This window comes from Centruroides vittatus, unplaced genomic scaffold (assembly GCF_030686945.1).
Source record: "Centruroides vittatus isolate TY-2023 unplaced genomic scaffold, ASM3068694v2 contig_923, whole genome shotgun sequence".
NCBI classification, from domain to species: domain Eukaryota; kingdom Metazoa; phylum Arthropoda; class Arachnida; order Scorpiones; family Buthidae; genus Centruroides; species Centruroides vittatus.
This window is the reverse complement of record NW_027122610.1, coordinates 187,370-204,041: the sequence shown is the minus strand read 5'-3', so window position 1 is coordinate 204,041 and position 16,672 is coordinate 187,370. Positions and strand designations below refer to the sequence as shown.

At 34.5% G+C, this 16,672-nt stretch overlaps 1 protein-coding gene across 1 annotated transcript in view; it reads right to left on the bottom strand.

Annotated features, from left to right (window-relative positions):
- The window catches only part of LOC136984590 (CXXC motif containing zinc binding protein), a 32,066-nt gene extending 16,158 nt beyond the window's left edge, over positions 1-15,908 (bottom strand). Inside the window, exons 1-3 of the mRNA XM_067281646.1 lie at positions 15,794-15,908; positions 15,629-15,712; positions 408-464 (exon numbers count right to left, since the gene is read on the bottom strand). Coding sequence (XP_067137747.1) covers positions 408-464; positions 15,629-15,712; positions 15,794-15,799 — 147 coding nt within the window. The 5' untranslated portion in view covers positions 15,800-15,908. The remainder of the gene's footprint in view (positions 1-407; positions 465-15,628; positions 15,713-15,793) is intronic.
- Positions 15,909-16,672: the final 764 nt, after the last annotated feature.

Below are 16,672 nucleotides of genomic sequence, written 5' to 3'. Positions count from 1 at the left end.
TATCGAATCCCATCCGCTTGGAGAGCGGCCAGTATACAGCTATGAGAGAATGATCTGAGATTGCGCAGCCAGAAAGTTTAAAAGCATTCTAAATTGTAAAGAATTTTTCGAAAGAATTTTTTGAAATAATGGTTTTTTTGTTGATCCTGAAGAGGGTTAGTAAAGCTAACCAAAAACGTTAGATTAAAGAAATAATTTAACTGCAGAGTAAAGGTTGTTGGAAGTAGTTTGTTGTGATTGTAATAATGCAGTTTATATAGATATTTGAATGAGAATTCAAACATTATGATACAAATTTCAAAGATGAATGAACAAAGTTGGCAAGTGCTTACTCTTTTGTTTTTTGATTATTGTTGTTAACTCCAATTAGAGTACTTTAAAGCTAAGAAAATTTTAAAATTACATACCAAAATAACAATATATTGCCATTTTTCTGTTTCTTCTCCACAATTCATGCATCTTAACTAATAAAAAAAAGAATACATAAGAAATAATATTCTCTTGAAAAATCTAAATTAACTAGAGCATCTTATATTGATTAAAAACTAGCACAAAATTAAAATTTCATAAAAATAGATTACTGTATATGTAAATCTGAACGTATTTGAAAACCATATACAGAGCATTTGTATAGTATTAAAATTTCCAAGGTATGTAGACTTGAGGATGATCTATTGTAAGATCGAAAACCTTCAATAAATAAACATATTTGTACTGGTTTTCAATGCTTTTTTAAAACTAATATCATTTTAATATACCAATTTATACTAATACAGTGCAAGTACTTAAAGCTGACAATTAGAATAAAAAACAAATAATGATACTTTTTAAATCTTATGTCATATATGAACAGGTTGAACAAGGCAATATTGTAGCTGTGTTTATAAATCACTCTAGTCCAATAAATAGGTTTGAGAAAAAAATATATACCTTGTTTGTATGTAAGTTATGTATTTTATATACATACATACAATGTAAACTACATGCACAGTTCTAAATTCTGAATAAACTCATAACTACAGATCTTAGGAATCATAAAATAAAAGTCAATAAAAGATAAAGGGAATTAATTACTAAATTATTTTTGTTGACTACGAACACAATATAGTGCTTTCGACGATCATTTGGCTTTTCTTCTCCCTGTTATTTAGTTGAAGTGATCTCACCTTTTGCACTATATTGTGTTCGTAGTCAACAAGAATCAAGCGCGACACGGTTTCAAGTCATTAATCAAGCTATTGAAATAGAAACGGCTGGCTTCAACCCTAAAAAATCATAAATCCAGTCAAAAGAACATGACCCATGTAGAGAAGATACAAGGTGAGATCACTTCAACTAAATAACAGGGAGAAGAAAAGCCAAGTGACTGTCGAAAGCACTATATTGTGTTCGTATTCAACAAGAATCAAGCGCGACATGGTTTCAAGTCATTAATCAATACTAAATAATTATTAGAAATATTTAACTAATCCTTTTATATACATGCTATTTATGTAAGGTCTTGCCAAACTTTAACAGCATGATCTATGGGTCATAAAAATAAAAAATTCAGGCCTGAAATGCTTTCTTTCCAGATTACATTAGTTTGAAAAGTTCTCTGTACAGTCATCATGCTTCATGTGTATTGCATTAACTTGGCCATACATAAAACGAATACCTGCTATTAATTTGCATTATGTAAACATTTTTAATTAAAGCTAATTTTAAAATTGTAATTTTGAAAGAAAGCATTTTTGAACTATGTTATGTGGAATTTTTTTATTTTCATGACTCACAGAACACACTGTTAAAATTTGTCAAGACCTTTCAAAAATATTCTGTATAAGCCATTGGAAAACCTCTAAAAAAATAAAATTTTTAAAACAAAATAATTTTAAACATGTTGTTCAAATTCCAGTTTCAAGTTTATACTGGTCGATAGCCTGATGAAGACCATGATAATGGTCGAAAATGTTAGTTTTGTCTAAATCTGTTCGTACTGGGATATAAAAAGGTTTTACTGTGTTGATTTATCCTTCCTGGGGATTGTGCGAGAAGTTGACTAATTTAAAACTTTAAATGACAAAATTAAAAAAAATATATACAGTAGGTGATCGGCTAACAAACATAATCTGTTCCAAGACTTTGTTTGCTATCTGAATTGTTCGTTAACCGATTATCGATTTACCATAGGTTTTTATGAGAATTTGATTAATTCGTTCTAGAGACCCCAAAATATAAAAAATATATACTTTCTTACTAATTTATTTATATGTAATAATAAAAATACATATATACACAGTCTTGCATTTTTCCATTTGTGGGGGTTAAAGAATCTGTCCAATGTCAATTGCTTTTCTATCTTCTTCAGGACTTTTCAGAAGTAATAAATAGCGTAATTATAGAGATCCCCAAGCCTATTAACCTCATCCTGGTTTGGATGCCATTCTAAGACTGTTGTTCTGACATCCTCCCATTTCTTCAAAAGATTTTTAATAGCAGATATTGGCATTAATTCTTTTTTCAGAAGAAAACATATTTTGCCAAGTTATTTGGTGTTCTTCTGTCATCAGATTAGTTTCAGGTTCCATTATTAGCTCTTCAATGTTCTTTGTTTCAATGTTCTTGTACTCCTTAAACTGTTTGAGTCTTTTTGATTATACAGTATCTTTCTTAGATAAGATTGAACTGCGGCCTACTGTAGACCTGTTCAAGCCATATTGCCCAGCAACAACAGCTCACTCTCTACGTTTGCTATTATACTCTCACCTTTCGAAAATAAAAACAGACACAAAACTTAACGAGTGCCCGCCTGACGGTCTCGCAAATACCATAAAAGAATTATATCTGTCAGAAAAATAAAAGGCTGGAATTAGAAAGGAGAGTTTCAAAGTTCGGAGGAATACTTTCAGACTAGGTTGAGCGTTGATGTTGACGTCTCTCACGCTCCGAAAAGTTTCAAATTGTTGCCTGAAGACAAGGTAAGACCAATCGGTATTCATTATTTTATGTCACTTCTTCTTGTGTTTGTTCTGTGAGGTGTTCGTTATCTGAACATAAAAATCTTTCGCGAAAGTGTTTGTTATCCGATCACCCACTGTATATGAAACACAGTATTCTATTTCTCCATTCATAAAAATTTGGAGAAAAATTCTTTAAGAATTGAAATGTTCATCAAAGCATTTATGTCAATTTTTATACAGTAATACTCAAGGCAAACTATACTGATGACATATAGAAAAACAAGCAATGACGATGTGCTCAGTTTTGCTGCTCGACTTTCACTGAATACTGTAGAAGAATCTTGTTTACAAGAAAGAGTGCCAGTACCCTTGCATATGTATTTACAACTAGACCAAAACGTAAAGGATTAGAGGAGTAATAAAGCAATAAATTTGTACAGTGCGAAAGAAAGAAAGGAAGAAAGAGATAGAATGAATGAATGTTTGAAATAGAATAATTCTTTGTAAAATTACATGCTACTCTACTCAGATTTTTTTCCAATTTTTGAGATTTACATTTTACATAACTGAATTTACATAATACATAGCCTGTTTACCACCGTTACATTTACATAGTGTTTGTTGTTTTGTTTATATATGTACTTTGTATTTCTATCGTTCTTTTATACAAAAACATAATAAATAATACATGTACAGTGCACATATAATAATAAGTACAGTATTGAGGTATTAATTATGTAGTTACACTTCAAGCAATTTACAAATTTGACTTACATAAAATTCGAGTTACGCAAAGGTCTACGGTCCGCATTACTTACGTAACTCAGAGTAGGCTATTACTGTATGTATATGGAAGGATCATACTAGTGACAATCAGTAAGAAAAATTTCTCAATGTCAGGTTTTGAGTGGATATAAAAATAAGGTATACAGTGTATTTGTTTCTAATAATAATTTTTGTAGTATGGCTAAAATGACCTTATTCTTTACCTTCAGATTGGGACAGTTTTTATAAGTGAGTGAAAAATAGATGTAAAAATGGCTAAACTCAGATTATTTTTTAAAGACTATTTATACAACACAGTCTCGTACAATGTGGGAGATATGTTCTGCACTACAGGAAATTGTGTTATTGAGACATGTATTATCATACAATTTGATACAAGTTTAAACCTAGGACTAGGAATTGAAGAAAACTCATATAAAATTAAAAATTTTGTATGAGTACTAATCACATTATATGAATTTGCATTATATGGGAGTTCACTGTATATTGACCTATAAATTGGTTATTGTGAGTTATGCGAATACCGAGTACAAAGAAACTGGGATTTTCAAAAACAGAATCTTTAATTCGTGTGATAAGATACAGGAACTTGTAGGATGCCAGCAATACAAAAAATCTCTCTCCCCGACAAGTAAATATATATATATATATACACCTTATAACTAATTATAACTAAATTAGGATAATGGGAAAATGAAGACGAATAAAGTAAAGGATAGACTGAAAGAGAAAAGGGTACCCAAATTTTACGGCGTTATCACGGTGCATTATATACAATGGTTGGCGGATCTCTTCTTAATCATGAACGATGTAACTTCGTCACTAAAATGAAAATTCCTTGACAGATGGGGACAAAAATACTCTTGAACTTCTCTTCTTTTGATCCGAATTTTTCTACGTTCCCTCGTACTTCTTTGTCGTCTCCACGTGGTCCCAAAAACGTGGTGGAGAGCTACCTCTGGTGCGTCTTTCCTTCTCGAGTCTTAGCCAAAGAATGACCACTCCGTCCCCGTTCTGCCCTGAGGGCCGCATACCGTCTTATTGTCCACAAGAGACCACCTGCTGTTGTGCCGTTAAGCACCGGTTGGGAGAAAATACCAGGAAGGGAAGATAATAGTACTAGGAAGAAGGAAGGAAAATATATATTCTAATATAATATAAAATATAACTATACAGTACAATAATGGCGTTTAGCCACATACGCCCCATACAAAAAGTGATCAATTACCGAAGTGCAACTTACGATAATTGATTTTTTTATTATGTAAATAGTAACCATGGCTCGGATTAGGACGGTCATTATTTTCACTATCAACAGTTCGCAGTTCGTTTTGATTCCTATCCTCAACTGATTGTAACTGGTTCCGATGTGGTTCGGAATTGACAGGAATGTGCCGGATGTATGCTAACATTTCTTCATCGTTTCCGGGTTCGCTTTCGTCGGTCGTTCTTCCCTGGAGAGCTTCCTTGCTTATCAGTCGTTGTCTATCATTTCTTATAGGGACGTAACAGGGTTTTATCCTATCAACATGAACAGAGATTCGATCCTGGAGTGAATTTCCTTCTAACTCGGTCGTCACTGGTCCCAACATACGGGAGATACGGAACGGACCTAAATATTTAGCCAAAAATTTCCCATGCTTTCTTCCGGAGCCCTTCCGAAGTAACCACACTCTTTGACCAACATTCCACGCACTATAGTTACGGTTACGGTTTATCCGATCTCTATTCTGGGAGTTCTTTATTCTCCCCGATGCAAACGCACTGTCACGAATAATATTTAATCTGTTGATCCATTTATTTCTAACATTTTCGTCATGGTCGCTCAATTTATCCTCACTAGGGAAAGACCAAGGGAGACGTGGATCAAAACCGTACAACAAAAAGAAGGGGGATTCACTAGTAAAAGCATGGGTAGTATTATTGTATGCAAAAATAGCAGGACTGACAAACATGTCCCAATCCCTGTTGTTCCCCTTGGAGATGCGAGATATAAGGTTTGTGAGAGATTCAACAAATGGATTTGTTGAATCTCTCACAAACCAAGTTTGAGCAGGGGCGATAAGCTGTAGTCGTGTTGTGCTTGATATGTAATAATTTGCATGCATCCTGAAAAAGCTTAGAAGTGAAGTTGCTACCACGGTCAGATATAACAATCTCTGGGCAACCGTACCGGCATATGATATGAGTGAAGATCGCATCGCTTATGGATTCAGCAGATTGATCTCTCATCGGAACAACTTCAGCATACCTTGTAAAAACATCAATAATAGTAAGCAAATACCTATTCCCTTGCTGAGTTACGCGAAGTGGACCCACAATATCAACCGCGATCTTTTGGAACGGATACTCAGCGCTCTCGGTTTCTTGAAAGGGGGCGCAGCGGCGACGGAGGTTAAATTTTTGGCAAATTGTACAGGTCTTAATGTAACGACGAACCTGGGTGCTTAAATCACGGATATGGTAGTGCCGGTCAACTAAATCGCAGGTCTTTTCTGAACCAAAATGTCCAGCAACATTTGAGTCATGGAACACCTTAATAACTTCGTTTACCATAGTAGCCCCAACGCATGGGCGTCTCCAATGGCGTAGACCGTAACGGTCGGGTTTCACATGCATCAAAACATCACCCTCCAATTGATATTCGGGTTGTATACCTCCTAAATTGACCGGATGGTAATTGGTTTGCTTTGCATGATGATCTTTCAATTTCTTTAAAAACTCATCTTCATTTTGTGACTCGATCATCCTATCCCAAAAGCTATAATTAGTAGTACACATGTTACAATTAGGAGGAAGTTTTGAATCCTTGGATATGATTTCAGGACGGGAGAGCCAGTCTGCAACTGGGTTTAGTTTTCCTTTTACACGGCACACGGTGTAATTATAGTCAGAAAGCTCCATAGACCATCGCATCAGCCTTTTGTTGTGGTTTTGCATAGTTTTTATGTATGCTAAGGGCTTATGGTCGGAGTAAATTTTTACGTCCTGACCTAATATAATAGGTTTAAAATGGCAAAAAGCCAAAATGATGGATAAGCACTCCTTTTCGATGGTTGAGTATTTTGTCTCTGCTCCGTGGAACTTTCTGCTAAAGTAACTGATTGGGGCAAATTTATCTTTCCTGAGCTGGCCTAATACTGCGCCAGCAGACCAGTCAGATGCATCTGTATACATGAGGAAAGGACTCGAAAAATCAGGATGAATTAGAACTGGGGGTTTTGTTAGTAGGCTCTTAAATTTTTCAAAGCTTTCGTTGCACTGTGTGTCCCAACTAAACTTTCTGCCTTTTCTTGTTAATTCGGTTAGAGGTAGGGCAATTTTTGCAAAATTCGGGATAAATTCACGGAAGAAACCGACCATACCAAGGAAACTACGTACCCCTTTCACATTCGTTGGTGGGCTAACCTCATTAATTGCATGAACATTCTTAGGGTCCGGGAGGATACCATCTCTGTTTATAATGTGACCTAAATAGCAAACCTCTTTCATAACAAACTTACTTTTCTCAGGGTGCAGTTTCAAGTTAGCGCTATGTAATATCCCTATGACATTATCTAACAAAGCCACGTGTTCGTCAATAGTTTTGGAGAACAGGACGATGTCGTCTTGGAAGACGAAGCAACTGATACCCACGAACTGCCCAAGGAGTTTATACATCACGTACTGAAAGTAGCGACCGCTATTCTTTGCCCCTTGGGGTAATCGACACATTTGATATTTTCCCCAAGGGGTGGAGAATGCGTAAATGTGTCTAACAGATGGATGTAAAGGGATCTGAAAATATCCCGATTTTAAATCGAGAACAGAGAAAAATTTGCTGCCATGAAATCTGCTGAGTATTTCGTCCACATGCAAAAGAGAGAATTCTTGTGGCTAGGTGACCTCATTTACGTGCCGAAGGTCCAACGTCATACGTAGCTCACCACTTTCCTTCTCGATGACATGGATCGGGAAGTTCCACTCAGAAGAACTCTCTTCTATTATGCCGGCCTCTATATAAGAGTATATCAATTTTCTAAGCTCTTTCTAAACTCGGGAATTCTATACTGGCGAATATTTATGGGGCCTGGGACTCGATAATGGGGGAGTGCGTGTACAGCTGCGTCCCCTTAAGCTCAGCGACGGTGGTTGCAAAACATTTAGGGTATTTCTTGAATATGTCGTAAAATTTCTTTTTAACATGAGTGTCTAGTCCTTCACAATTAGGTAAGATAATGGGAGTGTAGCTGGAGCAATTGAAATTTATGCTGGTGTTGTTCAGATGGATCGGGATTTCCTTACTGAAGGCACTCTAGCTCATCGATCAATTTGGAAAACTTGGACATAACATCAATGTCTAAGATACCTTCATAGTCTAATTCCTCGGGGAACCGCAAACAGGCTACCTTTATAGGGTGTGATTGATCTTGGGATTTTACAGTGGTATAGAAAAGACAGGGCTTAAAGCAGTCATGGCAATAAAAAAAAGTGAGAAAAGAGAGTTCACACTGAAAAAAAGCTAAAAAAGCTAATAGTGTTAAAATGAACGAAAACAGGCGTTATTAAAAAAACACACAAACGCACACATATTTTGTATCAATAACATTGCATATGATATTAGATTGATTATTAAGTGAACTGATAAGATTAAATATGAAAATAGTTGGGCTGAGTTTATACTCCAGAAAAGTGACCAGTAAGACTGCATTAAGCCAGAACAGGCCCACATTAAGTTTTCATGTGCCCCGTACAGAATTCCCCACCGTTACACAGCAAAGCAAATGGAATAGTAACATAACTACCAGAATGTGTTTCCATATAACATGCCAAATTTCAAATGCCATTTATTTCAAGGCACATTTTTGATTTCTTCATAAAAAAAATGTAATTAAAGAAGGGAAAAAAAAACAACTTCTGGTAGAATCAGTGGGTTGCATGTTCATTATATAGCAGGGGTGGACAAGCAAAAGTTCAGTGGGAGCCGAAATGTAGGTTTTGCAAAATGCATGGGAGCCACAGTTCTGTACTTTTTTATTCTGTACTGCAGTTCTGTACCTTGATTTTATTATATAATATAAAACAAGTAATAAATTTTTTTAATAAACATATTTTCACAAAATTGTGGAAATAAAACTGTAAAAATAATAATAAAAAGCACAAATTAACACTTTCGGCAAGAGCCACATAAAACTCAAAATGAGCCGCATGTGACTCTCGGAGTCACATTTGCCCATGTCTGTTATATAGCAATACCACTAGTAATTGTGACCCAATCATTTATTTGGTAATTTTATAAATATTTTTTAAATGATTAAAAATAAAATTACAGAATTCATTACTGGTAATACTAGTCTCCAAATCTATTCCCCTGAATACAATAAAACAATTTGTTAGTCATTCGACCCAAAACTGACAGAGAAGAGAGTTTATGAAAACAATGTAATTAAACATTTAGCAGTTTGTTGTCCTTCACAGTGGTGAATCCGCAGAGTCTATTACTTTCATGGGAGAAAATATACAAAGTTTTCTACTACCCTGAAGTTGAAAAATAATACAATCCCATGAAATTTAACAAATCTGACATTAATAAGTAAATGATGAAATTATTTACAGAGAGTTGATATTTGATAAGCTTAATTTTTTGCTCTTATAGATCAAATTACAGAAATTATAAATAAAAATCTCATTTTTTAAAAATTAAAATCATAAAATTTCGCTTACAAAAGATCGAGATGGAACGCACACTTTTTATTTTTATAATCGCTTTGTTTTATTAGACACAGATATTATTCCTATATAGATTTATTAATTATAATAAACATACATTATGTATAAAATTACATTAAAATAACACTGCAATTAACGTCTGAAATGAAAAAGTAACAGTAACTGAATCAGTCTTGCCTCCATATTAATTAACGCACATTGGTGTAGCCAGAGTTTGTTATGGGAGGCCTAGTAGAGGCTGTAATTTTCTGGGGAGGGGCACCAGGTTAACTGGGGGGGCGTGCCCACCCATGCCCCTTCCTGACTATGCGCTATGCACATGTTAATGCGCCACAGTAATTAATTGATCACGTTGCATCAAATTAAATAATTTATAAAAATTAAAATAATAAATACGTTTATAAAATAATTGGCTGTATCTGTTCGCAATGATAATGTAAAACACACTGTACTTATAGTTTAGCATTTCCGATATTTAATTTATTTTTGAATTTTAAAATATAAGAAAAACAATTTTTTAAATAAAGTTTTACGCATTTATATCTGCAACTTTAGATAAAACAAAGATATAAAAATCCATCAAAAAAGTTAATTAATAATAATTAAAATTGAGAAAAAATATAAGTTTCTTTCAAGGTAAGGAAACTTGTAAAAAGTCAGGTATGTGATTACATGACGCCCGTCTCCCCACTTTGCGTAACCAAATGGTCGAGGTTGAAATAAAACCCCAGCAGAAGTAAAAACGAACATCAGCGCGTGTATAGGACAATAAACTTGAACGGGAGCGAAGATGAGACATGACACCATGTAATTTATGCTAATTGCTTTCTAATATTAAAAAATTAAAATCTTCAATAAATTATAATTAAATTAATTTTTTGACTGAGTTCGACTAGAAGCATATTGAAAAGCTAGATTAAAGTGAAAATAGCGATTTTTTGACACTAAATATTTACAAATTAATTTTTAAATTTGGTGCCGGATTGACCGCAGCTGTTCGAATGCGCACGCGCATGACGAGTTTTATAGTTTCTGTTGAAATGGAAAATGAAGGACACCGTTAGAATGCATAAAACCATGGTGCATGCCAAATATATAAGCACCCACTTAAAACCAAACTTTTGTCTTTGTCTAAAGATTGTCTCTACAGAAGTTATTAATATTTAGGATATTAGTTTAAAATCTTGTATTTCCTGACACGAGATTCACTCAATCTTTAATTTTACAGAGTGCTAGAAAGATACAAGCTTTGAAACGAGTGTCCTACAACGTTTTATTTAATAATAACAGTAGAAATCAAATTTATTATCGCTACGGTAGTCAAAAACAAGTAATGTCATCGTTTAAGCTAAAGAATAGCAGGCAGTTGGGAAGAAGTTTGCTTAGCAACTTACTTCAGAAAGTATTGGGTCCTATACAATTTTCCGTTGCTAAAACACGAGTTTCTACTGTTAGTATTAAATAAAATCTATTTCTTTCTTTTGTCCACTGCGCTTAAATAAATACAAATGCTAAAAATAATGCTGTATAAAAATCACTCTTAACACCAAACTAGAAGTGTACTTATGTCTTAATGCAGTGTGATTATATCGAAGTGCCGCGGAAATCGGTATTTCACAAGGATACAAGCAAGAAGAACCCACATGCAAATTCCTACAGCATGTGCAGAGTATCAAGCTTTGGGAAGCTTCTCGTTTTGTTAGTCTATATAAATGTAGTACACTACATGTGTATACGACAGTGCCTTATCATGTCGCGCATGGTCCATAAGGCATACGGGGATGTGCTGGTCGCTATTTCGCTCCTGAGCGCATTTATGAAAAAAAAAATTTCACATGGGAAGTGAAAAAAGCTAAAAAAGTGAGTTTTTCTCAGAAAAAGCTAAAAAAGAGAGGAGCTATGAAAAAAAGCTAAAAAATCTAAAAAAGAGAGTCACTTTAAGCCCTGAAAAGATACTCACAAGTCTTGACAATCCCGCTAATGCCCCTCACCCCAAAATTAACGTTTTGTACCCTTAATCCCTCTAACATCCTATTAGGGATAGTTTTGAGTGCACCGAGGTCATAAAGAGATTTCTCGGCTCCAGTATCCAGCAATAATTTTACCTTTCGGCCAAGGATCTGGCCTTCAATGAGGGGAAGCCCCTTATTTGACAAAATAACCCCGGGGGTCAGATTGATTATAGCTTCGGGAGCACGGCACTGACCTTCACCACACTCCATTACTAGTTTAAATTCCTTCGGTTGCGTGCTGGGCAATTTCGGGCAATGTGGTTCAGTTCTCCACAAATAAAACAGGCATGATGGTTAGGAACCCTGTCACGTCTCTCACGAATGCTCATTAATCGGTTTACTGATTTGGTTAGGGCTTTGACCTCGTCTTCTAAGGTTTTAATGCGGTCATCGGTTTTCGTATTGTTAACCCCAACTATATCACTATTGTGGTCCCGATTAATTGGGGGCGGTTGGACCACAAGATTAATGTTCCTTCTTTCATTAAGATTTCCACATTCAAGCTCGATCTGTTCTTCCGATTCCGCACAATCAAATTCCTCTTCTAGGGTTTTAGGTTTGAGTCTTAAAACGTTAGATTTCAGACGAACACTTAGTCCTTTTATAAACCGTTCCACAATAACATTGTCCCTTAATGGGGCCATATTACAATTGTTTTTAATGGCTCGGGCAAAGAACGTTTTTGTGCGGATAATATAATCGGTAACTGACTCATTCATTGCTTGCTTAACACTCATCAGTTGGTCAATTACGTTTTTCTCTCTTGTAGCCTTCCTCTCGAAACACTTAATGAGATCTCGTTTAATGTCATTAAATGAGGATGGGTACTGTTCTAAGAGACAGAAAAATGTGTCTAGCGGTTCCCCTTTTAATTTAGCTTGCAAAACAGCTATTTTTACATCGTCACGCCATTCAGCGAGTCTAGACACATTTTCAATAGTCTTAAAGAATTGATTGATATTCACAGAATCGCTCTGAGTGTTAGAAAAAGTGGGGATCATCCCCAGAAACCCGGTTACCACAAGGGGGGGTTGAACACAGTCCCCTCAGTCGACATTGTGCTTTCCACAGTATTCATGTCCATAATACAATATATAAAAGGAACAGTATAAAACTAAGAACTCGACAGATGATTAAACAACTAAACCGCTAGTGGGGTAGAGATAAAGTAACAGTTTGCATAAACCGTTAAAGCTGATTGTGAGTTATGCGAATACCGAGTACAAAGAAACTGGGATTTTCAAAAACAGAATCTTTAATTCGCGTGATAAGATACAGGAACTTGTAGGATGCCAGCAATACAAAAAATCTCTCTCCCCGACAAGTAAATATATATATATATATACACCTTATAACTAATTATAACTAAATTAGGATAATGGGAAAATGAAGACGAATAAAGTAAAGGATAGACTGAAAGAGAAAAGGGTACCCAAATTTTACGGCGTTATCACGGTGCATTATATACAATGGTTGGCGGATCTCTTCTTAATCATGAACGATGTAACTTCGTCACTAAAACGAAAATTCCTTGACAGATGGGGACAAAAATACTCTTGAACTTCTCTTCTTTTGATCCGAATTTTTCTACGTTCCCTCGTACTTCTTTGTCGTCTCCACATGGTCCCAAAAACGTGGTGGAGACGTCTTTCCTTCTCGAGTCTTAGTCAAAGAATGACCACTCCGTTGTGGCTAAACGCCATTATTGTACTGTATAGTAATATTTTATATTATATTAGAATATATATTTTCCTTCCTTCTTCCTAGTACTATTATCTTTACTTCTTGGTATTTTCTCCTGACCAGCGCGTAACGGCTGAACAGCAGGTGGTCCCTCAGGACAATGGACGGTATGCGGCCCTTAGGCTATAACGGGGACAGAGTGGTCATTCTTTGACAAAGACTCGAGAAGGAAAGATGCGCCAGAAGCACGTCTTTCCTTCTCGAGTCTTCGTCAAAGAATTGGGACCACGTGGAAAGAATTGGGTCCTCTCCACGTTTTGGGACCACGTGGAGAGGACAAAGAAGTACGAGGGAACGTAGAAAAATCCGGATCGAAAGGAGATTAGTTCGAGAATATTTTTTGTCCCCGTCCATCAAGGAACTTACGTTTTAGTGACGAAGTTACATCGTTCATGATAAAGAAGAGATCCACCAACCATTGTATATAACGCACCGTGATAACGCCGTAATATTTGGGTACCCTTTTCTCTTTCAGTCTATCCTTTACTTTATTCGTCTTCATTTTCCCATTATCTTAATTTAGTTATAATTAGTTATAAGTTTAGTTATAAGGTGTATATATATGTATATTTACTTGTCGGGGAGAGATATTTTTTTTGTATAGCTGGCATCCTACAAGTTCCTGTATTTTTATCATGCGAATTAAAGATTCTGTTTTTTGAAAATCCCAGTTTCTTTGTACTCGGTATTCGCATAACTCACACCATCCCAGTTCTGCCCTGAGGGCCGCATACTGTCCCATTGTCCACAAGAGACCACCTGCTGTTGCGCCATTAAGCACCGGTCAGGAGAAAATACCAGGAAGTAAAGATAATAGTACTAGGAAGAAGGAAGGAAAATATATATTCTAATATAATATAACTATACAGTACAATAATGGCGTTTAGCCACATTATATTGCATTAGAAGCGTGTAAAATTGTTCTATTTAAAACTTTATTTTATTTCTGACAGTTAAAACAGAAGAAATCTGGGAATGTACTGGACAATTTGAGTCTTATAATTATGGTATAAAATACATATATATATGTATATACGTATGTGTGTCTTGAGAGAGAGACAATTTGCCAGCAGAAAAATATTTTGGAAGATATGTTCCCTCTGTCCCAAATTCATCGAGAATTTAGTGAACAAAGGTTCAACTAAATCACTCATTATATTAAAGGTTAACTATACTGTATATGAAAAGCATTAGGATGAACAGAATTGTTCACTATATTGAAAGTTTGTTATATCAGACAGTCACTGTAACAAGAAATCTACTGTAATAACTTCTACAACTAAATAATATTTATCTTGGTTCATTCAAAATGTTTTTTTATACATTTATGTATAATTTTTAGAACAATCTGAATCTTAAATTTTCAAGAAATGGCCTAGTTCAGAATCCATAGCATAAAAGTTACTTATGATAAAATCAAAAGTAACTGTTATTTTCTGCAGGTATTGGAATTAATAAAACAGACCACCAGAATAAAAAAAAGCTTGTCTCATTATAATGACAATATAAATAAAAACAATAATCTTTCATATTGGATATCATTATCAGTATTAAGAACTTGATTTTGTATTTCTCATCTGATTTGCATATAAATTGAACAGTATATGATAAAAAAAAAGCAAATCAGCTGAAAACAAATAATGATAAAATAAGTTTCAAGAGTAGGAAAGATGTCAACAGATGTTATAAATCAACCAGGAATGAGATATTCGTAAAGAATTAACAACATGACAAGGAAAGCCTCTTTATTGTATAGTCTTAAAGTGTTTGTCAATTTTACAATTACTGTCCTGGCAATTTTTATTATTATGTACATATATTTTTAAAGGTTTAAATTGACAATTCACTGCGCACGAGAGTCACTAATCACCTACAATATCATACAAAGCAAATATGCTCTTCGTCGAACGGACCACCTACAATCCGTCAAAAGTTCCGACCTTCAACTGCAGGCAAATTTACTTTCACAGAGAGTAGTTCAGAGCTGCACTGGTACCTTTAAAGGTACAAGTGCAGCTCTAGAGGTCGGATCTTTTGACATATTGTAGGTGGTGGTCCATTCGAAGAAGAGCATATTTGACTCAGGATATTTTCGTTTAGTGACTAGTGATGCTGGTGCGCAGTGAATCGTCAATCTAAATAGTCGGACGGGACCTTATCGGAACCATAGACCAGAGGGTCAGAAGTCCTCGTTTGGGTGCACTTACACCTCCATACGAGACGGTTGGGAGCTTATTGGCACCGTAGACATATGCATAGGTGGGAAAAAGTCAAAGGAACCGTCAACTGCAATTTTACTCCCTTGAAGACCTCCAAGTTCTAGGGATGTCATTTGTTATGTGACATTTGATATTAAGTACACCAGTAGTACAGAATAGAATGTCAAGATTGGAGAGCAGTCATTAAACTCTGAATTGAAGGCAGGTCACAACTTACTTTTAAATGCCATCTGTAATCATCTCCATCAGGAATCAAATTAGTAACATTTTCCAAATTCGCTTTTAACTGGAGGCCAATTTTCTAAAAATAAATACTAATTTTTATAGAAATTTTAATTATATTTTTAATAATATTTAATTAATTAATTCAATTTAAACTCACGCCCATTTCAACAGCAAAATAATCTATTTCACTTTTCCCTCTAAAACTAAACTAACGAACTGGTCGATTGATATTTACGAAAGTTTCGTAATTAAAAAAAATAAATAAATAAAAATTAAAATTAAAATTAAAAAAATAAATTTCATGAAGTAATATGTACAGTGTTTATAATTAAATTATCGCATAATCTATCGAATTTAATTTACGAAATAATCATCGCATTCCCGTTCGATATTAAAAAAATTGCGATTATTTTTTTCATACGAAATTTTTAATTATATAATATTAAATGCTCTTTATTAATATTACATGTATATTTTCGTAAACCTAACTGAAATTTTAAAAAATTCAAATCAAAATTTTAAGTTTTATATTGTGATTGCGTAATGGAAAATGTTCATTCGCTCAGCACCCTCTACGGTGTATAGTTCTAATTTGCACCGAGTAGCGTCGCCTAACGTAGAAATTAAAGGAATCCACGCCGCCAGGAATTCTTTAATTTCAACCCCTTAATTATATATTTTTAACATATAATGGGGTATTGCAAACATAAAAATAATAATTTATTTTTTAAGTTTGTAAAAAAATATATTTAGTTAAATTTATCTACGTTGAAAATACGCAAAGAGATAATTTTTATTGAGAAAAACAAACGTTTTCGGCTTACTCAATAAGCCATCCTCAGGTTATAACTTTCAAATTTTTTTTTTTTTTTTTTTTTTTCGAAAGTTATAACCTGAGGATGGCTTATTGAGTAAGCCGAAAACGTTTGTTTTTCTCAATAAAAATTATCTCAGCTATAAGTAGAAGGTGTTATTTTGTGAATTTAACTAATTATTGGCTGAGCTAGTATCTGCTTTATAATACGCAAAGAGCTTA